This window comes from Lampris incognitus, chromosome 14 (genome assembly GCF_029633865.1).
Source record: "Lampris incognitus isolate fLamInc1 chromosome 14, fLamInc1.hap2, whole genome shotgun sequence".
NCBI classification, from domain to species: domain Eukaryota; kingdom Metazoa; phylum Chordata; class Actinopteri; order Lampriformes; family Lampridae; genus Lampris; species Lampris incognitus.
This window is the reverse complement of record NC_079224.1, coordinates 15,992,305-16,015,618: the sequence shown is the minus strand read 5'-3', so window position 1 is coordinate 16,015,618 and position 23,314 is coordinate 15,992,305. Positions and strand designations below refer to the sequence as shown.

At 43.4% G+C, this 23,314-nt stretch overlaps 2 protein-coding genes across 2 annotated transcripts; one reads left to right on the top strand and one right to left on the bottom strand.

Annotated features, from left to right (window-relative positions):
• The first annotated feature begins 1,266 nt into the window (after nt 1-1,266).
• On the top strand, nt 1,267-13,866 carry tcea1 (transcription elongation factor A (SII), 1). Its single transcript, XM_056293230.1, has 10 exons — nt 1,267-1,465; nt 5,638-5,700; nt 5,806-5,911; nt 6,963-7,065; nt 7,203-7,351; nt 7,498-7,554; nt 11,763-11,917; nt 12,151-12,297; nt 12,935-13,006; nt 13,475-13,866. Exons 1-10 carry the CDS (start codon nt 1,391-1,393, stop codon nt 13,481-13,483), a joined length of 936 nt encoding a protein of 311 aa, XP_056149205.1. The 5' UTR covers nt 1,267-1,390; the 3' UTR covers nt 13,484-13,866.
• A 3,800-nt stretch (nt 13,867-17,666) lies between these two features.
• On the bottom strand, nt 17,667-22,551 carry rgs20 (regulator of G protein signaling 20). The gene is made up of 4 exons (XM_056293798.1): nt 22,388-22,551; nt 20,982-21,056; nt 20,641-20,875; nt 17,667-17,873 (listed from the first exon to the last, which is right to left on the bottom strand). The coding sequence occupies exons 1-4, from the start codon at nt 22,549-22,551 to the stop codon at nt 17,667-17,669; spliced, it is 681 nt and encodes a 226-aa protein (XP_056149773.1).
• Nucleotides 22,552-23,314: the final 763 nt, after the last annotated feature.

The window sequence follows — 23,314 nt, the reverse complement described above, 5'->3', positions numbered from 1 at the left end:
TTTTGGAGGCAGTATTTGTAAAGACATTGGCCTGGCATCTTAGAAGAAGCATGATTTAAGAAGCTAGAGAGAGACAACATGACATAAAATCAGGTGACTCAGTCTACCAGCTCCTCTTTTGTCCACCAGCAGTACCAGACATCAAGTTTACTAAGATTACAGCTTCCGTCATGGCCGACAGACCACCATTGATCAAAGAGGAAAGTGAGGACAAACTGAAGGACATTAATTCTTGTAGTCATGGGCAAAGACAAGTCGCCTCAGAGCACAAAGAAAGCCCCCAAAAAAAAAACTAGTCCTCGTTGAAGAGCATGTTTTGGAGCTTCTTTCTGTGGCATGTCTCAATGCAAGAGACGGTGTTAAAAAGTGAAGACCAAAACCAGACTGTAAAAGCAAAGTTTCCACAAAAATGTCTTTGTGACCACCAAATGTAAATACACTAATACGTGTGCATAGTTTATAACATTTAGTGGGTTATTTTTAACTGTTTTATATTGCTGTATAGTATTAATTTTATTGAAATACAGCATTCCATAATCAAAGTTTCTCAAACCATGGTATTTGGATTGCAAAACATATTGTAAGTGGGGGAGAAAAATGTAAAGGTAATGACAGAATTAATTCCTTTTGAAGAAAATTGTCTGTGAAACGTCAGGAACAGCATCAGAGCGGGGATTGTCTCCCAGGATGGATAGCTATCCAACAGGTCAATAGGTTACAAGTGCAGTAATAATAATGTAGTGGAAAATCATTTCACTTATTGATAATGAAACAATGCAAAACAAAATAAAAGTAGAGGCTGGGACAAGACTGCATGCAGAAACAAGTGAGGCATCCCCCCAAAACATAATGTAAACACGAAAACTGTATGGTAATCATCAAATTGTTAAATGTCTTGCGATTTCCAAGTTTTCCTTTCCATTCCTCCTCGAACACATATTAAGCTTTTTTCCAGGGGCATCTAAACAAACTGGGATCCTGAAACAGAATAGAAAGAAATACACGTGGCACTGTGGCCCCATCTAGTGACACATTGCGATATGGACAAAATGTAAGAGTCACTTTTTTCGGTGTATGCCTGATTTCTCGACAACAAAGGCTGCCAATTAGTCGTATCCAGTCGTTTATATTAAAGTACAAACGAGCCCCTCAACCGGCATTTATCGCTGCGTGACATCCACCCAGTGCACCGACCGCTCCCGTGCACAATCACTGACTCCGTCTCCATTACTAACGCCTCCAGCTCGGCCGTTGACTCCACGGGTCTGCTCGCTCTGGTGTGCAGCTCCGCCAAGCTGACGCCGCTCGCCCTCACTCAGTGGCGTGGTCTTTGTCTTTTCTTTTCTTCCACCTGATCCCATTTTTTTTAAATTTCAACCAATCAACCAATATGGGCAAAAAAGAAGAGGATGAGATCATCAGGATTGCAAAGAAGATGGATAAAATGGCGCAAAAGAAGAACGGGGTGAGGTGTCGGACGTGAACGACTGCTTAGCTAACGTTGCCCGCATCCGCCAGCGCTGGCTGATGTTGACGCGTTAGCGTAGCTAGCAAGTCGGCGCTACCGCGTTAGCGGCAAATTTGCCTTGCCAGTGGCCGACAATAACGAAACGCGTTACCGGTATGAGCAGTTTTGCAGAAACACACTTTTCGACTGAAGCGACACGCTTTAAATAACCGCTAATGTCTCACTCGGTATGTCTGCTAATACCAACTCCCAAGAAGTTACTGTATTGGAGCCAGCTAGTTAGCTGACATGGCTGCACGACCCGGACGGTCCGCTGCGCAATTACCTGTTAAAACTTACGTTTTAGTTTTAGTTTTTTTGTCTTTTTATCTTGCACGTCTTCCTGCAGCTTTTTGTCTCAAGGCAAAGCCACATACAGTGCTTCTGCAGGGGGTGGACGGCGGTGCAGCAATCGCGGAAAGGGTCCAGTAGTGTCACAGGCTGCATTAGCCAGCTTAGCAGTGCGAGTAGCTAACATCAACGTTAAACCCCGACACTCGCTTGCATTGAAGGGCTTGCGTCTCGCCGTGTTGGTGTAAACATGACAAGTGACCAAGGGCTTCAAATTGTGTCGCTGTGGTTGTTTTTGTTTTTTTACAACCCGATAACGTGAGGGGTATTATGAGGGTAAAGACAAACTCAAGCTGTGCATTACGCAGGGTTCAACCCCCCCCCCCACCGACAACTTGGTCAAGTGGGTCAGAAATCTACTTGCCCGAAGTCTTTTTACGTACCCCTATACAAATTGTTAAATTTATTAGCATTTATCAAATAACAACAAAGAATCGTTAATTGTCACGTTTAGTCTTTAAGTAAACGAAACCTAACAAGGACAGCGTGTCATAGATGTGTAGCAACAAACATTCTTGCATATCGAAAATGGTATGACCCTTCCCCCGTCCATCTTTCTCCCCAGAGATGGACTCGTTAACTGAGTGATTTGAGCGAGTGAGCTTAACCGTGTGTGAGAGTGGAAAAAACAGGCTACAGACAGATATGTCGCATCAAAAAACCTAATGAAACCATACAAATCCATTATCCAAACCGCTTATCCTTCTCAGGGTCGCGGGGATGCTGGAGCCTATCCCAGCAGTCATTGGGCGGCATGCGGGGCGATACCCTGGACACTCCTTCAGTCCATCACAGGGCCGACAAACACATTCACACCTAGGGACAATTTAGTACGGCCGATTCACCTGACCTACATGTCTTTGGGTTGTGGGAGGAAACTGAGGAAACCCACGCAGACACAGGGAAAACATGCAAACTCCACACAGAGGACGACCCCGGGACGACCCCCAGGGTTGGACTACCCCAGGGCTCGGACCCAGGACCTTCTTGCTGTGAGGCAGCCATGCTAATTACTGCGCCACTATGCTGCCTGAAACCATGCAGATACAAATCTTAATTACACTGACATGCTCTGCCTTACTGACAGCCGTCTTTGTACAACATACTCCACATTGAAATTGGCGACTGCTGGCCCGTCAGTGCTAATGTATAGCAGTTTCCACAATATTTCAATTGAAATGTTGCTATATGAATCTGTTATAATGTGTTTCATGGCACTGAAGCCTTGCTCACAGGCAGTAGTGGATAGTGGGAGCAGGAGGATCAGCTCAACCACCATCGGCAAGAAGCTCTGCAGCCTATCAGGGTCTGTTAAAAAGTCTGCCCATACCTTGCTTTATTGGACCTGGGGCAGCATTTTGATCACCACTTTTGCGCTTGCCCATTCCTGGTGCCTTGCCTGACCCCTGTCACAGCCCTCGCTATCCAGTATGTCAACAAAGTGGTCTGTGATGACACGGAGATGGTCTGCTCCGTAACTAGCCAGGTCTGCCTCCTCTGCGGGCCACTCCCTCGGGTCCAACAAACTTGCTGCTGCCTGAAGAATCTTGTCACTTTCCAGGGGCCTCATTCATCAATCGTTCGTACGTATAAAGTTGTTCTTACACACTCATGGAATTTTTTAGCCCTGCAAATTGTCTGACAGGTGGCAGCAAAGCCTCATGGTTCAGTCAATTAATCAAGTTGCATTTTATATAGTGCTTTTCTAGCTATTATTCCTTCCCCCCTAACATCTGTTGTATACCTCTTGCAATGAGCAATCACTCAGGCTTGCAAAGACATCAGTGTTAGTCACTTGGTGTCTAAATTCAGGGGTTGGCCAGGTTCTACAGTGGTCTGTCAGACAAACTTTAGGGCTAAAAAGATCCCATGGGTGTGTAAGAGCAAATTTGTACATACCGAACAATTGATGAATGAGTCCCCAGGTCCTTCAAACAGCTCATGCGTTTGATGACTGCATCAAGAAGTTGGCTCTAAAATCTATCAACGTAGATAAGGGGAAAATTTTTTTTTTTTAATCCGGTCTGTCACACATTTAATCAAAATTCATTCAGCCTTCTTTGTTTTTAAACCGTAGCCATTCAACATTTATAAAATAGTACAGAAGTTGACAAGACCTAACCCCCCCCCCACACACACACACAGACATACTTTGTAAACCTTACACTCACAATTCATTTTCTATGGACAAAATACAAAATCAGCTTTTTCTGTGTTTTAATAATTTGTGTGAGTACCATGTATATATGGCGTTGTTATTTGCCCATTACCTTTTCATGGTTGTGATGTGATGGAATGATAAGCTATTCATAACACCAGTTGTAAAATAATCAGTTTGAACATTAACAAATATTTTTCTGAAAAACACAAAATGCTAACCCCATAGAAAATGAACTGTGGTCCGCGGTGGTGTAGCAGTCTAAGCATTGGCTTTGTGTCGATACAGTTGCCCACTGGGGACTGGGGTTCGCGCCCCGGTCTCGTCAGATCCGACTATGACCGGACTCGACGAAGCAGCGATATTGGCAACGCTGTCTTCGGGAGGGCGGCGGAGTCGGCTTGTGTTCGTCACATGAATGCGTCTCTGGGTGTGTCGGAAAAAACAGTGGTTCGGCCTGGAGTCGCCTTGTCACGAAAGTGGGGAGGCGGTCTCCTTCGAGACTGCCGGCGGAGAGATGCAGTTGGTGAACGCACACAGTACGAGGGTGGGTGTTTGAATTAAAATAGGGATCGATTGGCCACTAAATTGGGAGAAAAAAGGGAAAAATCAGAAATAAATTAAAGAAGAAAAAAAGAAACAGAAAAAAAAAGAAAAAAGAAAATGAACTGTGAGTGCAAGGTTTGACCGACAGAATGATAGTGCAGCGAGCAGGACACGTACCCACATCTGGTTTCCCACTCACAGACACGGCCAATTGTGTCTGTAGGCATGCCCAACCAAGCCGGAGGCAACGCGGGGATTCGAAGCGGTGATCCCCATGTTGGTAGGCAATGGAATAGACCACTACGCTACCCAGACGCCCCGCCTTGGCGTTCATATTTCATACAAGCAACGGCAACGCCTCAGAGGAGGGGTTGTCAGCAGCCCGCTTAGCTGCCATGCAGGCCAGATGCTGTTGGCTCTTCTTATGGCACTCCGCGATGTTTTTTGGAAACTTGACGAGCCTTTGAAAAATGACCTGTTCTATCCGCCTTGCTCTCAAACTTCAGACATACTGTGCAATACATAGTTGGAGTTTCGCCCACATCCTCTAATGCAACCCAACTAAACTCCTGTTTCCAGGATAATTTAAATACTCTTGCGCTTCAGTTCATAAATGTTGTCTTTATCCGCCACCATTTTCTCTTGAGTGACAAGTCTGACAGCCATGCATCACATGACTAGCCTACTCAATTCTTGATTAGCCAATGATTGGCCAATGGTGCGTGCCAATAATTCTCCGATGTGTGCAAGGGAATGGGGCTATACTGCATGCCAGTGAACGAGAACAAGAACATAACTTATGATACGACAATGATCGAAAAAAATTATCGAGACATTTTTTATTATCTTTTTGATTTACTAGCCCAGTGTGGCATTTCGCTTGCCCTGGGCAGTCCTTATTGTTGAACCCTATATTATACTGCAGCAAATCCGAAACTGTCTGAAATTGGTCAGTAATTGCTTAATTGGTACCCTTGACCCAACTGTGGGTAAAGCATCAGGTCAAAAATATCATGTTATTACAATGTATTCAGTTTGAGATTGTTTGTTTATAACCCCTCCTACTTCCCTGCAGTCTGGGGCTTTGGACCTCCTGAAAGAGCTGCGCAGTGTCCCTATGACTCTGGAGCTTCTTCAGGTAGTTAGCTAACCTATGCTCTGGTTTGTCCTTTTACCTCACACTTCATTTAATATACACAGCATTTCAAGTCACCAAGACTGAAGGACAGCCTTCTTTTCACAGTCCACCAGAATCGGGATGTCTGTCAATGCCATCCGCAAGCAGAGCACAGACGAGGAGGTGACTTCTCTAGCCAAGTCCTTGATAAAATCATGGAAGAAGCTTTTGGGTAAGCATTACAGAAAAGTTTTCCCTTTAAAATGTGTGACTTTTACTTATGTATACATGTTTTTTTTGGAAAACCGGTCAAAGTGGTTGCCTTCTCCCTCGTGTCCACTTGGGCATGTAAAAGCAAGATATCTTCATGCATGCTCAATAATCCAGGTAAGGAAATCACAAACTTGAATCAGTTCATCTGCACACAACGTTTATTGAGAGAAACGTTTCATCGCTCATCTAATGCCCCTTTTCCACTACATGATACCGGCTCGGCTCGACTCGCAGTGTCGCTTTCCATTACTGTAACAGTACCCCCTCAGTGTAGCTGTTCTGCATTGATTTTGGTACCCACTCCAGTTTTTTAGGAACCTCGACAAAGGTGGTACCAAAAAAGTGGCAACAATTACTAAAATGCCGGTACTTTCCAGTAATGGAAAAATTAAAAAGTCGAGTTGAGCCGGTACCATGTAGTGGAAAAGGGGCATAAGTGACCTCTTCAGTCTCAACTGACTGCAGGTATCCCCACCCCTTATTATGAGCAATAAACGGAGGATTGGGGAATGGTTGCAAAGAGGCCATCCATGGGAAGAGGACATTACCAACCCTGAACCGAAGGGGGCGGGGCTAAGAGTACATCTGTCGCCATCTTACAATGTTGTGATTGCACCTATTCCCCAATCTTCTGTGAATACTACACATTGCCATTGTAACTCTAGTTAATAGAGTTATTTTCGGTCATTATGCCACTGTATTGTTTATAAGGGCACCCATGAGAGGTAGCAGTCTCAACTGACTGCAGGTAGCAGTCTCAACTGACTGCTACATGCAGTCAGTTGAGACTGAAGAGGTCACTTAGATGAGTGATGAAACATTTCTCTCTCAGATGTGTCCAGATGAACTGATTCAACTTTCTGTGGTCAAAGCAAGATGTTAGCTGGTTTCTCATGTCTGTAAATTGTAGCGGGACAAGTCATTGTCTTGTCTTTTCAAGCACTTTGTTATGTGGCGCCATCTGGATACATTCCTAGTGTTGTTTGACTGTGTTTTCATCTCAATGCTAGATGAGCCCGGAGGTGTGGACAAACCTTCAGAGGAGAAGAAAAAAGAGCAATCAACACCCGTTCTCTCACCCTCACAGGGAAGCCCAGAGGCTAAAGAAGAAAGGTAAAAGGGGGGGAAATTCTTTCTGTGGAAATGTTGTCAGTAAGACTTGGTTTATTAGATTGTGACAGAGGAAAATCGTATTGGTAGGTCTTACATCACAGGTGACATTGACACGTCTTTATTAATGTTTCCATCAGCAGTTCCAGCAGTAACTCCAGCGGCAAGAGCGAGCAGGCCGATGCTGCACCCAACACACTCATCTCCACCTTTCCCCGCGCCCCCAGCACCACTGACTCAGTCAGGATCAAGTGCAGGGAGATGCTGGCCAACGCACTTCAGACTGGCGGTAATCCTATTATCGTAATATGGACAATGAGGTCTCTCGATATCTATTTTGGATTTGTTGTTTACTGTGGGCCTGAGGTGAGTTGTTTATGTTTTTGTTTTCAACCCTTCAATTGTCTCCCAACTCCTTGCCTTCCTTTATTCTAGATGACTATATTGCTATTGGTGCTGATTGTGAAGAACTTGGAGCGCAGATAGAGGAATATATCCTTTCCAGTGAATTTTGATCAGCTATGATTTCAAAGCTCAATTGGAAATACAAGTGTTTGCTGTGTATTGGATTTTCTTGCTGTTTTATAGATGTGTAATATATAGATGTATCCCTATATTTTGTCACCTATATTTTGTTTTTTAGCCTCTTTTTTGCCTTTAAGAAAAGCCTAGATTCATCAGGGCATGAACACTGAAAAGTGTTACAAGTTCAGTCATTCAACATAAAAACGAGACTGTATCACATGGCTGCTTTGAGAGGGAGAGAATCTGTGCTTTTCTTTCTTTTGAGGTAAACTGTACATTACAGTCAACTCTCTCAAATTGTCTGTCATATGGACCAAAGACACAAATACCCAATATTGCAAAGCCAACACACGTGGGGTCCAGCATGCTGAACCAATAAGATATGAACCACATAGAAATGCAACACACCGGTGTTTGCCACGCCACAGCTTCTCCGAAATCTGCTTAGAATTTAGTTGGCTCTCTACTACAGCGCTGCCACACTTCCACGCCTCCACGCCACCCCACCCTCACTGTCCTCCTATCCTGCACCCTTTTTTTTTGTTAGAGTGAGTGGGCAGAGAAACGCTAAAACAAGTGCTCACTTACTCTTAAACATTACACCACCACCTGGAGTAGATTTTTTTTTGGATTCCCCCCTCCAATTGTATCCAGCATATTACCCCACTCTTCCGAGCCATCCCGGTCTCTGCTCCACCCCCTTTGCCGATCAGGGGAGGGCTGCAGACTACCACATGCCTCCTCTAATACATGTGGAGTCGGCAGCTGCTTCTTTTCCCCTGACAGTGAGGAGTTTCACCGGGAGGATGTAGCGCATGGGAGGATCACGCTATTCCCCCCAGTCCCCCCCCCCCCCGAACAGGTGCCGTGATCGACCAGAGGAGGCGCTAGTGCAGCGACCAGGACACATACCCACATCCGGCTTCCCACCCGCAGACACGGCCAATTGTGTCTGTAGGGACGCCCAAGCAAGCCGGAGGTAACACGGGGATTCGAACCAACGATCCCCGTGTTGGTAGGCAACGAAATAGACTGCCACACCACCTGTACGCCCCACCTGCAGTAGATTAACTAAAAGGACAATCTCCACTGTTATACTCCTTCTGTCCCCATTCACTTTGTTTTTGGTCTGCTCCACACATAGCAGACGTACACAATTGCATGCGCGTTGCAGAGAAAAGGAGAAATTAAAGCACACGTTTTTGTTTTTTCTCTTTTTTTTCTTTGTTTGTTTTTGCAAGCAATAGCTGCTGTGTATTGTGTAGTTGATAGAAAGTTTATTAAAGGAAGCATGTCCTTGTATAGCCCCAGCAATTGTGCTGTGCTTTAGCCTTGGTACAACTCAATGCTATTGATATAAAATGGTAAAGCATTCTTTCATATCACTAGTAGACTTTCTTGTTTACCAATGGGTCATCCCCCCCTTTACCCCCAGCACAGAATACCAACCCAAGTGTATGTCAGGGCAGTGGGACTCTGTAAACTTTAACAGGGATACTGATACCAATGTGTTTAACAGGTCTGTTGAGTTGGCTGGTAGTTAATTCCTACTCTCAGTAGCTTTTTCCATTTCAACCTGCAGATGTTCAAATTGAGGTCTGGTGACTGGGAGGTCCCATGTCAAAGCTAAATTCATTGTCCCGTTTGTGAAACTTTTTCTTGACTGTTAGTTTTGTGGCATCGGACATTATTCTGCTGGAAGAAAATGCGGTCGCAGATGAATGCACTGCTGCCATGAAGGGTTGGCAGTGATGTACAGACATCCTGTGGCATTAAAACTTGGTTCCACTTCAAGGGGCCCATTGTGCACTTTGAAACACATTACACACCATTACCACTAGCCCACAAACTTGTCCTACAGTGTTAGGGCTGCATGGACTCATGTGGTTTTCTCGATGTCCCTGTCCTCTCGTCACTGAAATGATATGGATCATCAAACCGGGCTGTTTTTTTCCCTAATCCCCTGGTTGTTCAGTGGTTTCATTCCTTAACCATTTTCAACTTGTATGTTTTTGCTGAAGGAAGCGGAATTCTTTACAGTGGTTGACTGCGATCCCTAATTTGTGTCAAGGCTGTTAAGTTGTGCTGTTCTTTATGGGTCTGTAGAGATCGGTGTTCTGCTGGACTGTCAGTTGACAAGCAAAGACTGTCTGTTGTGCTTCAGAGTTTGGCCTCTTCCATTAATGAGCCGTCTTCATCTCAGCTGCTATTGGCTGATTGTCCATGTGGGTGATGGACTATTTGGATACTGTTTAGCAGGGAAAAACAACATAAGCATTGCAGGTCGTGGCCTATTCAAATCAGTGCACGTGGCACCTACAGTGCATCCGGGAAGTATTCACACCCCTTCACTTTCCCCACATTTTGTTATGTTACAGCCTTATTCCAAAATTGATTAAATTCCTTTTTTTTCTCATCAATCTACATACAATACCCCATAATGACAAAGTGGAAAAGGTTTTCTAGAAATTTTTGCAAATTTATTAAAAATAAAAAACTGAAATATTGCATGTACATAAGTATTCACACCCTTTACTCAGTACTTGGTTGAGGCACCCTTGGCAGCGATTACAGCCTCAAGTCTTCTTGGGTATGAAGCTACAAGCTTGGCACACCTATATTTGGGGTATTTGTCCCATTCTTCTCTGCAGATCCTTTCGAGCTCTGTAAGGTTAGATGGGGAGTGCCGCTGCACAGCTATTTTCAGGTCTTTCCAGAGATGTTAATGGGGTTCAAGTCTGGGCTCTGGCTGGGCCACTCAAGGACATTCACAGACTTGTCCCAAAGCCACTCCTTTGTTGTCTTGGCTGTGTGCTTAGGGTCGTTGTCGTGTTGAAGGTAAACCTTCGCCCCAGTCTGAGGTCCTGAGCGCTCTGGAGCAGGTTTTCATCAAGGATCTCTCTGTACTTTGCTCCATTCATCTTTCCCTCGATCCTGACTAGTCTCCCAGTTCCTGCCGCTGAAGAACATCCCCACAGCATGATGCTGCCACCACCATGCTTCACTGTAGGGATGGTATTAGCAAGGTGATGAGAGGTGCTTGATTGCCTCCAGATGTGATGTTTGGCATTCAGGCCAAAGAGTTCAATCTTGGTTTCATCAGACCAGAGAATCTTGTTTCTCATGGTCTGAGAGTCCTTTAGGTGCTTTCTGGCAAACTCCAAGCGAGCTGTCATGTGCCTTTTACTGAGCAGAGGCTTCCATCTGGCCACTCTACCATAAAGTCCTGATTGGTGGAGTGCTGCAGAGATGGTTGTCCTTCTGGAAGGTTCTCCCATCTCCACAGAGGAATGCTGGAGCTCTGTCAGAGTGACCATCGGGTTCTTGGTCACCTCCCTGACCAAGGCCCTTCTCCACCAATTGCTCAGTTTGGCTTGGCAGCCAGCTCTAGGAAGAGTCCTGGTGGATCCAAACTTCTTCCATTTATGAATGATGGAGACCACTGTGCTCTTCGGGACCTTCAAAGCTGTAGAAATTTTTTTGTACCCTTCCCCAGATCTGTGCCTCGATACAATCCTGTCTCGGAGGTCCACAGACAATTCCTTTGACTTCATGGCTTGGTTTCTGCTCTGACATGCACTGTCAACAGTGGGACCTTATATAGACAGTTGTGTGCCTTTCCAAATCATGTCCGATCAATTGAATTTACTACAGGTGGACTCCAATCAAGATGTAGAGACACAGGATGAACCTGAGCTCAACATTGAGTGTCATAGCAAAGGGTGTGAATACTTATGTACATGCAATATTTCAGTTTTTCATTTTTAATAAATTTGCAAAAATTTCTACAAAACCTTTTTCACTTTGTCATTATGGGGTATTGTGTGTAGATTGATGAGAAAAAAAAGGAATTTAATCCATTTTGGAATAAGGCTGTAACATAACAAAATGTGGGGAAAGTGAAGGGGTGTGAATACTTTCCGGATGCATTGTATATTCACACTCCATTCATCACTTCAGTTTTTTTTTTTCTTGCCTATTCTCCCTTTGTGTATACAATTCAACATCCCACTTGTTCCAAACCTTCAAATTCCTCCTTTAACACATTTCCTCCCCTTTAAGAAAAGAAAACGGCAGACATTCCTAATGCTTTATATACCATTTTCAGTGTGTATTCTTTCAGTTAATGCTTAGAATCTACGTTGCCATAATAGAGTTCCTTGACCCACCACCACGTATCTTTCATGAGTTTAAGAACACTGACATGAAATACAAGAACCGTGTGCGGAGCCGGATCTCCAACCTGAAGGACGTAAAGAATCCCAACCTGAGGAAGACTGTGCTGTGTGGAAATGTGTCACCTGAGCGCATGGCCAAGATGACTGCTGAGGTAGGTTAGTAGGTGAATAGGGATATCGGCACAGTCTTTTGAGTATCATTGTTTGAAACTTATTTTTGATGCCGACAGTAGTTCATTCTGTCATGCTTGGGCTTAATAATAGTTTGATTTTCATGCAGCCATATCTGAACATATTTACTTAATTTTGTGCAGTGGTGAGAAGAAAGGATTGGTGCAGTTGCAACAACTCTGGCTCATGGTTTGCAACTTTCTGTTTTTTTCAGGAAATGGCCAGTGATGAGCTGAAAGAGATGAGGAAAAATTTGACCAAAGAAGCTGTCAGGGACCACCAGATGGCCACCACTGGAGGCACTCAGACCGATTTGTTTACTTGTAGCAAGTGCAAGGGGAAGAGCTGTACCTACACACAGGTATACAGATTTCTCCTTATGCTCCATTTAAGAGGTAGTGTTACTAAAAACCACTCCAGGACAAGTTTGCATATTATTCCCAGCAAGCCCAGCTACTTTCAGCTAGCTCACATAATTTTGTTGGAATTCACTGATGGTCAATTTGCAACCAAATTAAAAGCTTTGACTCAAAAGTTATAAGATGGTTTCACTGAACTCTTCATCATCATGACGGGAAAGCTGCTAGGTGCAGGCATAAAGCAAATGGCATTTTTATTCAAAATGCGGTTTGGAAGTCTACCATTGTCACCAGCAATGGCATTAAGGATTTACTTAACTATCTCGATGAACAAATGAACCTGTTTTCGGTGTACTTTGCCTATATTGACACCCTAGTTCCATTTAGTTACAACTTGGAAGAGACATCTGAGAATTAAACTCAAATTTTCCAGTGTTCACATTTTTAGTTTAAAACAAAGTTGTATCAAAATCTGTCCCGTTGTAGCGTTATAACGCACAAGTTATAAAGATTCAAATTTGAGGCCCTTTTTTTGCATTATCTGGTTGTGATGTTAATTTCACCACTGTAATCATATTTTGAAGTCATGCTGCTGTTTTTTTTTTTAATAATCCACCCATATGCTATAATTATTTCTAGGTCCAGACACGCAGTGCTGACGAGCCGATGACCACATTTGTCTTCTGCAATGAGTGCGGAAATAGATGGAAGGTATAGTGTTTCCCATCAACTTTGACTTTCTCATCTAACTGGAGTGGATATAGTTTGAATTAGTTTGAAGCCCTAATCCAGATTTTGTTTGGACTGGGGCTTTAATATCTATATATATATATATATATATAGAGAGAGAGAGAGAGAGATTAGATTTTTTTTTTAATCAAAAGCAAAATGTAATCACATATTACAGATGTAAGGTGTATTCAAATATGTTGAGCTGTCATGATACCTGTGCTATGAGTTGCTCAATCGCTTTGTGGTTACATTTTGATAATTAAAAAAAAAATCTTTATGTTATTGGAGTGCCAGGGATGTTACAGTAGGGGGTGCTGTAACACAGGCACACTTCTGGGCTTTATTGTTATTTAATTTTCAATATTACATAGAGTATTTTCGTCATTGCTGTTAAGTCTCAGAAGCATTAAACACATTTTTTTCCCCTTCTTCTGCTCTCTTTTGTAGTTCTGCTGAATGTTGAAGCAATATCCTTGGAAGTGAAAAGTAGCTAAATTCCCGGACCAGGATTCTGTCTTTCTGCAACAGATTGGAACTTTGTATTCTGTGGTATCTGGTGATCATGTCGCCATACAACGACACCACAGCTGTCAAGATCTGAATATCTTCATCGACACAGTTCACTGTCCGATCGCCCTTCATCCTAAGTTGCTTTCAATCTTGTTTATAGCTATTTGTCAGTCAGATAAATGCGATCAATATTGTCTCAGTTTCTTTTTCCAACATTTTTTATATGTAGTTTCAACATTTTTGAGAACGTGCATCCTACATTTACTGTTGTTTTACCCTCACGAGAATATTTTATTTAATTTCCCAATAAAATGTAATCAGTTTGATAAAAAGCAGAGCAGTGTCTGTCATTGGTCATTTCCTCAGTCTTTAGTGCTGTGTCATTCGTTACTCGAGGATTGTCTATGATGATTTGTTGGTGTTTGTGCACTGATTGTATGCGTAATGTGGGGGTCATATTTACATCTCATGAATGTGAATGTTCACGTATGCGTAAATAATTTGTCGACTGTCGAGGGATCATATAATGTGCCTAAACCATTGAGAAGACAAATCAGTCCTCATTGTTTCTTTTGTTTTTCTTTTCTTTTGCCAGATGCAACCACTCCATGTTGATAGGCAGCTGTGCTGTCGTATCTAAAAGCAAACAGTCGTGGTCACACAAGAATATTGATTATTTTTTCTGTTCTGTTAGTCATCCCTTTGCTAAATGACTGAAGAATTTCATGGCGGCACGGTGGCGCAGTGGTTAGCGCTGTCACCTCACAGCAAGAAGCTCCTGGGTTTGAAACCCAGGGTTGTCCGACCTTGGGGGGGTCATCCATCCCAGGTCGTCCTCTGTGTGGAGTTTACATGTTCTCCCCGTGTCTGCGGTGGGTTTTCTCCGTTTTCCCCCACCATCAAAAATACATGCATGTTAGGGTTTATACTCCTGTCTGTGCTCCTGACCGAGGCATGGCAAGGCAAACTGGAGTTGGTCCCCGGGTGCTGCACAGCAGCTGCCTGCTGCTCCTAGCTACACAACTAGTATGGGTTAAATGCAGAGCATAATTTCCCCACGGGACTCAGTAGCAACAACAACAAAAAAATGTGGATGAAAAGCGTCCAAAACGTTAGGAGTACCATTTAATATGGAGATGCATCTCTGGTTTGTGTTGTGCGTGTGTGTATATTGGCATTGTGTGTCAGGCCTTCAAGTACTGCAGCTGTTTCCTGCTATTCCTACGCACTTTAGCCTCATGATAAGTGATAAACCGGATAAAATCAATGAGAAATCAGATTTCACTTGGGCTCACCTGATCATTGCATGAGCACATTGACAGCAGGTGGGTCCAAATATTTTGTACAGAATACTATGCTGAAAACCTTTTTTTGTGTGGCACATAATGATTTATTTTGGTAGCGCTAAGTCATGCGTCATTACACCAATATTTGGATCGATCGGCTTGTTCACTCATAACACCGTAAATGATACATCTCTGAATATAGCAGGGTTTTCATTCTTAAGTTCCTCTAACACACCGGTGTGCCAGTTGTGTACCAGACATCCCGTGTTGCTCTGGGCAGACGGGGGGGGGGGGTCTAAGTGCTTTTGCTGGAAAGTCATTGCAGAGTCTGTAAAATTATTGTGCTTTATTTTATCTTAAAGAATCAAAATGCCCACAAGTCGGTATTTACTTGGAGAATAAAAGAGAAAGAAAAAAAAACCTAACCAATATACTGTAAACATTCACATTATTTGTTTTTTTTGTTTTTGTTTTTTTAAATGTTTTCTTCAGTAAACTTAGCGCAAAATAACACATTTTCATATAGTTAACAGAAGAAACAACATTTATAGGCAGTATCACTCCAAACCGTTGGCTTAGATTGTGTTTGAGGTTGATCTACATGGTGTATCCATCAGCTCAAATTGCACATAGTAAGTAAATGTTGACTCTCTAAGACAAGTAGAAGTGTCGCTTTTGACGCACGCTGGTGGGCGGACGACTCGAAAATCGACCTGCCCGATCCGTCCGCCACCCTTCCGGTGCCCTCGACAAAGGCATGGGTCGCCGTAAATCATCCCTACACCGTTTGGCAGCGCGAACCCGAACGAATTTATGTAGCGATGACGACGGAGTCGAGACAAAACACGTGCTGTGATTTGGCCAATGAGAGGGACGCTCTCCAGTAACCGACTCGAGGGTGCTCCGCTAAACCATCCGTATGGCAGGGGTTTGAGAAACGCCGTCGCCCGCGCGAGAGATGTTACGAAATCGAATGTAAAGGCACTTCCCCGAGCGAGGATCTTGTCTTTGAGTGACATGGTCGTGAGGCAACAACATAATTCAACTTAAAAAACTACCAGAATACATAAAAAGTATTAAATACTTGGCAACTCCCAATTTTTTTTTTTTAGTAAGTGGACACGTTTCTTGGAAAACGCATTAACACAGTTTAAATGGTAGCTTTGGTGTCACTGCTAAGATTGCCTGGCCCTGTGTCAATTTCAACTGGCAGCCAGTATGTAAAACCACAGAGAGGATTTGGACACTGAGGCGCTGAAGTCACCAAATCTGTCAGTATCACTGTCGAGCCCTTTCCGCACATAACCGTAGCGCCTTCGCCGTCTTCAACCCGACCTGTTTACATAGAAAAGGACACCAGTCACTTTTTTTTCGCCCCCTCCCCCTTTCTTCCCAATTGTTCCTAGCCAATCACCCCGCTGCTCCACCCCCTCTCCCAATCCGGGGGAGGGCTGCAGGCTACCGCAGGCCTCCTCCGATACATGTGGAGTCGCCAGCCGCTTCTTTTCCCCTGACAGTGAGGAGTTTCACCGGGGGCGGGGACCTAGCGCGTGGGAGGATCACGCTGCCACCCCGCCCCGAACAGGCGCCCCGACTGACCAGAGGAGGCGCTAGTGCAGCGACCAACACACATACCCACATCCGGCTTCCCACTCGCAGACACGGCCAATTGTGTCTGTAGGGACGCCCGACCAAGCCGGAGGTAACACGAGGATTCGAACAGGCGTTGGGCAACGGAATAGACACTACCCGGACGCCCGGGACACCAGTCCCTTTTAAAAACATGATCAGGCTCATCAAAATACTTCTCATTCTCACCAGTTTATCCGCTCGTATTATTGACAGTGCACGACTTGATAGTATAGTTAAACATACTTTGTACTTGCTGGTATTTTCTTGTATTGGCAATAGATATCAAATAAAAATCCATAAATAAAAATACTTGTTTTCATTTTCAGAATAGTCAGACTATGGTAAAACAACCGACTGGCTTTCAATAAAATAAGAACGATGAGGCGTTTTTTCATGAGTATTTCACAATAAAAAACAAAAACGTGAAAATAGGCTGAGTCAACTATTTCTTTTGGTTAAGACTGAATTAACTTCTATCACTGATTTGAGTTTTATTCATTAAATTGCACGCGACGGCAGTAGAGCTATTGTTGACGAGCTGTGACTTTCTCTTACGTCACCAATAACTACGTTTACATTTACCTTCTCACGTAATGGCCGCGAAGTGGAGTTGCCAAGTCAGTGTTACAAGTACCAAAGTGTGAGGTTAGCCGACAGGAAACGTTTGTAACCAAAGTAAATCGTACAGTACCCCACAAAGCTGCCTGTACGTTAAGTACAGCTAACATGTAGCCTTTGACTTTAGCTTTGATTTTCATACGCAATAAATAGAACCAGGCATTTTCCCCATAAAATACCCACAATTCCCTTTTTCGCTATTTACAAACTCATAAATATATATAGTCTACGGTAAGAATCCTTTTCTCCCCCCCCCCCAAACAACCACAAAGCAAAACAACAGAATATATATATATATATAAAAAAAATCCAAACCCAAATAAAATAGATTATTTCTATTTTTAAAAAAGAATAAAATGTGTATTCGTATTCCTTTGGAGTGTTTTTCCTATGTTGATCTGTAGCAGTACTTTGTGGTGTCGAGCCCTCGGGTGGATTTTGAGACCTGAGTGTCTTCGGTCGGGTGCAGATCACAATTAGCGCTGAGATCCCTGGGAAGGGGCCACATCCGAGGCCCGGCACATGTATAATCCTACACTGAACATACAAAGAAAAACAAATAAAAAGTTGGGGTGGTGGTTAAAGTTAAAAGATCACAGGTCATCGCCCCCCTTGGATTCGGGGGACTGCTCCGACAGATTGTTGAGCAGATTTTTGTAGGCTGGGGAGTTCATGTAGCGGGGATATGAGTCTCTTTGCATGAGCGTGTAGATCTGCAGCTGGGCGTCGTCAAACGTCTGCGAGTTGGGCTCCAGCATGTTCCTGTTGATCACCTCACGCACGCGGGAGTCAAGGCTCACCTGCACACCGAGGAAGAAGGTCAATCAGAGAGTGAGAACTGTAAAATACTTTTTTAATTATTATCAACGAGCATGAGATAAGCCATCGTTGGCATTACACACTAAGTTTGCTCACTTGAAAAAAAAACCCAAAACATTAAGCCTGATTGATGGTTAAACGTTTGTTATATATATCATATTAGTATAATATGTGATGGTCTGGCAGCCTGTCCAGGGTGTTTCCCTGCCTGCCACCCAGTGACTGCTGGGATAGGCTCCAGCATCCCTGCGACCCTGAGTGCAGGATAAGTGGTTCGGATAATGGATAGATGGATATATATAGAGTGTATTAGAGGGAAAGCTCAGGTTGGATGGTTTGGAGACAAAGCAAGAGAGGCAAGACTGAGATGGTTTGGACATGTGCAGAGGAGAGATGCTGGGTGCATTAGGAGAAGGATGCTGATGATGGAGCTGCCAGAGAAGAGGAAAAGAGGAAGGCCAAAGAGGAGGTTTATGGATATGGTGAAGGAGGACATTGAGGTGGCTGGCATGACAGAAGAAGATGCAGAGGACAGGATAAGATGAAAACGGACGATCCACTGTGTTGACCCCTAACGGGAGCAGCCAAAAGTAGTAGTAGTAGTAGTAGTAGTAGTAGTAGTAGTAGTAGTAGTAGACAGTAGTCTAAGCTGGATGTAATTAAAGCATGGATGACAGTTTCCAGATTCTTAACAGATAAAAAAGATCTAATTTCCGAGCTATATCAAAGTTGCAGAAAGCATGACTTAACGGCTGAATTAACCTTTGGGTCAAAGTTAAGGTTGTTATCAAAGATAACACCCAGATCTCTGTACTGGGTTTTGATGCAATTTTAAAAAGAGTACCTAAATAAGAGGAGAAGTGCTCACTGGAGGGGTCTGGAACTATGATAATAGTGTCTGATTTATCAAAGTTTAACTGAAGAAAGTTTTGAGAAAGCCAGTTTTTAACATCTACAAGAAAAGATTGAATTTTGACCACTTGTGCTGTTGGGGTCAAATGAGAAATAGATCTGGGAGTCGTCTGCACAAGAAAGGAAACTGATATTGCACTTGTGAAAGATTCGACCAAGAAGTGACATATTTATGGAATAATAAAGGGCCAGGGACTGAGCCTAGAGGCACTCCACAGGAGAAATGGGTGGTGGAGGATTTAAACTCACCAATGGCCAAATAGAATTGCCTATTAGAAGGATAAGAATAAAACCAATCTAAAACTATACTTGATATGCCAACCCAATGCTTAAGATGTTCAATTAAAATTCCATGGTCAGCTGTATCAAAAGCTGCTGTAAGATCTAAAAGCAGATGTTTGGCCATTGTCAGCTGCTAAAAGAATATCATTAAGAACTCTAAGGAGTAGTGTCTCAGTGCTATGACCTGTCCTAAAACCTAACTGAAATGTATCAGAGTCCATTGCCATTCATGTGATCAATGAGCTGCCAGCAACTATTTTTTTTCCAAGACCTTAGCCAGAAAGGGAAGTTTAGATACTGGGTGGAACTTATTTAAAATGGATGGAGCAAGAGATGGCATTTTGAGAAGTAGCTGAACTATAGTGGATTTAAAATAATCAGGCATTTGACCAGCTAAAAGTGAGGAATTGATAATGGCTTGGACAAATGGGGAGATTAAATGAAATGAAATGTCCAGTGAACAGGAGGACGGTTTCATTTTGGTAATGACATTGGTTAGATGCTTAGTAGGGACTTACTTAAATGCTAGCAGGGTGCAAGGTGTTTTATAACAAAGGTCAAGGAGAGTTTGAGAAGGAGGAATAATTACATCCCTAACAGCTTGAGCCTTATTAGATGAAAAAAACTATAAAAACTCTTCACTTTTATCAACTGAGTGCTCAATAAAAGAACCAACTCCACTCCCCGCATGAACTTCACAATGCTGCAATGCCCAAATCAGTGACAACTATAGAATAGATTTGCTGACTGAAGTTATATTTTTGTGGTCTAGAAAAAAAAAACTGACTAAACAATCAATTCCATCAGCATCTGTCTAATGCTAATGATGTCCTGATCAAGAAAGCAAAGCCTTAACATCCATCAAAAGCCCTTTGATACCGAGGTGACCAGTCAAACTTGATTTTTGGGCTGAACAGATTCATCCAGAGTGCAACCACTGTGGAAAAGTTCATGCAAAAACCCACTACGCCAAGGAAAATGCAAGTTCTTTCTTAGTGGTCATAGAAAGAACGTGAGCAATAGCCAACACGTATGCTCTCACTGGCCATACCTGACCTTGATCAATCACTTTCCCAGGATATGTTACAGTACCCATGATGAACTCACACCAATTTACTGTAAGGCATGTCCATCATAGATTGTCAAACGGAGCTGGTATGTGGTGTAAATGGTCTTTACTATAGATGAAAACATCATCTAAAAACACTATTTATGTAAATCCAGTTTAGACATGGAGTGTGTAGGATTTGAGGTGGGTATTTCATGTGTGGATGTAGGGAGAAGAGGAGGGAGAGTTGTGAAGTGGGTGAATTAAACTGAAATGAGAGAGAGGCAGAGAGACATAGACAGAGACACAGAGAGAGAGAGAGAGAGAGAGACCAGGGAATCAGTTTTCCTACACTCTTGGTCACCCATAGGCATAACTACTTTGCTCGGACAACCCACTGTGCTCCATCTACCCATCTCTGTCCTGGGTACCATCTTGGAAGAAAGCAAAGTTTTAGCTTTGATTATGCTATATCAGAAAAAGAGTGAAGCTAAGATCTGTCAGACCTCTTTAGGCGAGAGGATGGAGATGTAGTCTTCGTAGATGATCCGGGCCTTCTCCTCGATCACACTCTTGTTGGTCTCTTTAGTAAACTCCTCGCAGGCGAGCCAGAAGAGCATGTTCTCTTCGCTGAATTCGGTACGGAGGAACTGCCGGAAGGAGTTCCGTCCCCTCGGGCAGCACATCAGCTTGTCAAACGACTGCCCCCATGAGTGCACCTCCTCCAGCGTGGGCTTGGGCCTGCAGACAGGACAGAAAGCAAGTCAATTCAATTTTGACACGAGCTGTTACGAAATGCTTTTCATAGAGAAGACAATTTTGTTCAGCGACAGCGTGTGCGTCTCACGTGTCTTCACAGTCTGCAGTTCCTTCCTTGACATCATAAGATGCCTTTCGGTTCCTCTCTTCCCTGTCTTCATTCCTGATGGTGAGACAGGTGTGTCAACACAAAATGTAAAACCTGCACTCTAAAGAACTCGCAAACATGGGAGGCCAACTTTGAACGACTCCATTCTACCAGTTTTTAGTGATTTTTAGAGTTGTGATTGTGGTTCAAGATTCAAGACTGAACTTTATATGTGGTTTGATTATTAATCATATTTTGTACATGCCCAGTATAATTTAAGCACAAGGAGTCAAGTGGATTTTTTTTTTTTACACAGGTCATACTTGACGCATTGCCTGAGGAATGCATATAGTGCAGATGATCAGCAATGTATTGGGATGTGTTACAAAGCTAAGGATATAAACATCTGTAAAGTTTCATATCTTGCCATAGTCAACCCCAACCTTTCACCCTTACCCTAACCTGGGTCTGTGCATTGCCCCCCATACTGGACAACAGCATACTTAGCATACATGCCTTCACATACACTTTAGGCCATCATCCTGACCATGATTCACCCTCTACCTTAGTGTATATATATATATATATATATATATATATATATATATATATATATATATATATATATATATATATACCCAGTCTTAACAATTTAGTTATTATATAACCCCCCCTCCACACACACACACACACACAGGTAATTTTGTGGAAAGTGGCCAATACATATGTATTGGCCACTTTCCACAACCCCACCATTCACCACTAACTAGCATACATTACAGACACTCAGATGTTCATTCCTCCCTTGGCTGAACCAGGGTTCACATCTAACTGGGGGGAAAAAACTGAGCGCCAATGCCCCCTCCCCTGCCTGTGACTTAAGTCCATAGTTTGCTCCCATACTGCCCCATCAACACACTCCCATAGATTACATGCATATATACTGTACACTTGGCCATCATGGATTCACTATAAATGTTATACATGCTGTAATTGACCAATGTAATATATGCCCATTGCTAAATAAATCACATCCTTGTTTAACTTCCTGTTAATCTCATGTTAAAGCGCTTTGAGTGGCTGTTGCAGCTAGAAAATCCCTATATAAGATGCAGCTTGATTGATTGATATTTATAGTCTATGTAGCTCTCTTTATGTAATTAACTTGTTCAAATGTAAAGGACACAGCATTGCAGTTTTGTTTTTGTACATAACGTGTTATGTAGATAAAGGTTGATTGATTTTTTTTGGGCTGACTGATGTACAGATGGGACATAAAATGTGATGATGGAGTTAGTACATTAGCTAACGCCTGTTATAAATATCCCTGGCCACATTGTTCTGCGTGCAGCAGCAGCATCATCCATGCTGAGCACGGTGAGCGGGCGCTGGGTGGGAGGACCTACCAGGAGCAGCTACAGCAGCAGCACCAGCAGAAGCAACACGCATTGGAGCCCCGTGGGTTGGCCTGGCCCGGCTGGCCCTGCTGGGCTGGTGCAGTGCCCCCCGCCATCGACTCCTGCTGCACCGACATCTGCCTCTTTCGCATCTCCATCCGCTCTGATCCCATGGGCTGCATGCAGACACAGGAGCGGGAGGAGAACTTAAAACATTGCTCTTACAATCTCAGGACTAGCGTTCAACCTCTCCACTGTCCTGTTCAGCTGTAAGCATGCTAGATGCTCAAGGAAGAATACCAGTGCGAAGGCGTTCTCTTGGTCAGCAATGTACATTTGGGCTATGGTTGAAGCTCTAACATACAGCACAAGCTGGAACACACAAGTCAACGGCACAAAGTAAACCCAACAACCAGAGTTAGATCATGATGGTTAGTCCATCTTTTTATCAGCAGGGTGATCATTTTTACGAAGAAGGCAAAAAGCGAGGATATCTGGTGGAAAATAGGCTATAGTTGAGTTTCTGCCTATTGACATCCGTCTGTACAGTTTACTAGCAGGGTATATATAGTGTTGTTGAAGCTCTCTGTCCAGAGCATGTGTTTGCATGCCAGGAGGCGACACTGCTGTATACTCTGTCACCAGCGAGCATGCAAAAACAACTTACAACCAGTGGCATTTTTCCTGCTATCAAATATTTAGGCATCAATCAGCATCCGACTCTCCATAACAAATTAATGACCGTTCCAGTACAGAGTTGAAGATTGGGTCTGACAAATGATGAACCATAGTCTACGAGAGGCAAAGGGAAATTGGCAAACTAGGTTTAGGTAGGTTAGGCCCAATAAGAAGCAACACGTTATGTTTTCAAATGTCTTTGCAAAACCTAGGAGCCCAGGCGAAAGGACGAACGCTTTCCCAGTGGGGTCCAGCGGA

Bases quoted from the DNA above. Each gene is read 5' to 3' on its own strand.
- tcea1 (XM_056293230.1), top strand. From the start codon at position 1,391: ATGGGCAAAAAAGAAGAGGATGAGATCATCAGGATTGCAAAGAAGATG. The intron at 7,066-7,202 runs GTAAAAGGGGGG...TGTTTCCATCAG, and splicing joins CCAGAGGCTAAAGAAGAAAG to CAGTTCCAGCAGTAACTCCA. The intron at 7,352-7,497 runs GTAATCCTATTA...CCTTTATTCTAG, and splicing joins CAACGCACTTCAGACTGGCG to ATGACTATATTGCTATTGGT.
- rgs20 (XM_056293798.1), bottom strand. From the start codon at position 22,551: ATGGGATCAGAGCGGATGGAGATGCGAAAGAGGCAGATGTCGGTGCAG. The intron at 21,057-22,387 runs GTAGGTCCTCCC...TCTCACCATCAG, and splicing joins TGCTGCTGTAGCTGCTCCTG to GAATGAAGACAGGGAAGAGA. The intron at 20,876-20,981 runs GTGAGACGCACA...TCCTGTCTGCAG, and splicing joins ACTGCAGACTGTGAAGACAC to GCCCAAGCCCACGCTGGAGG.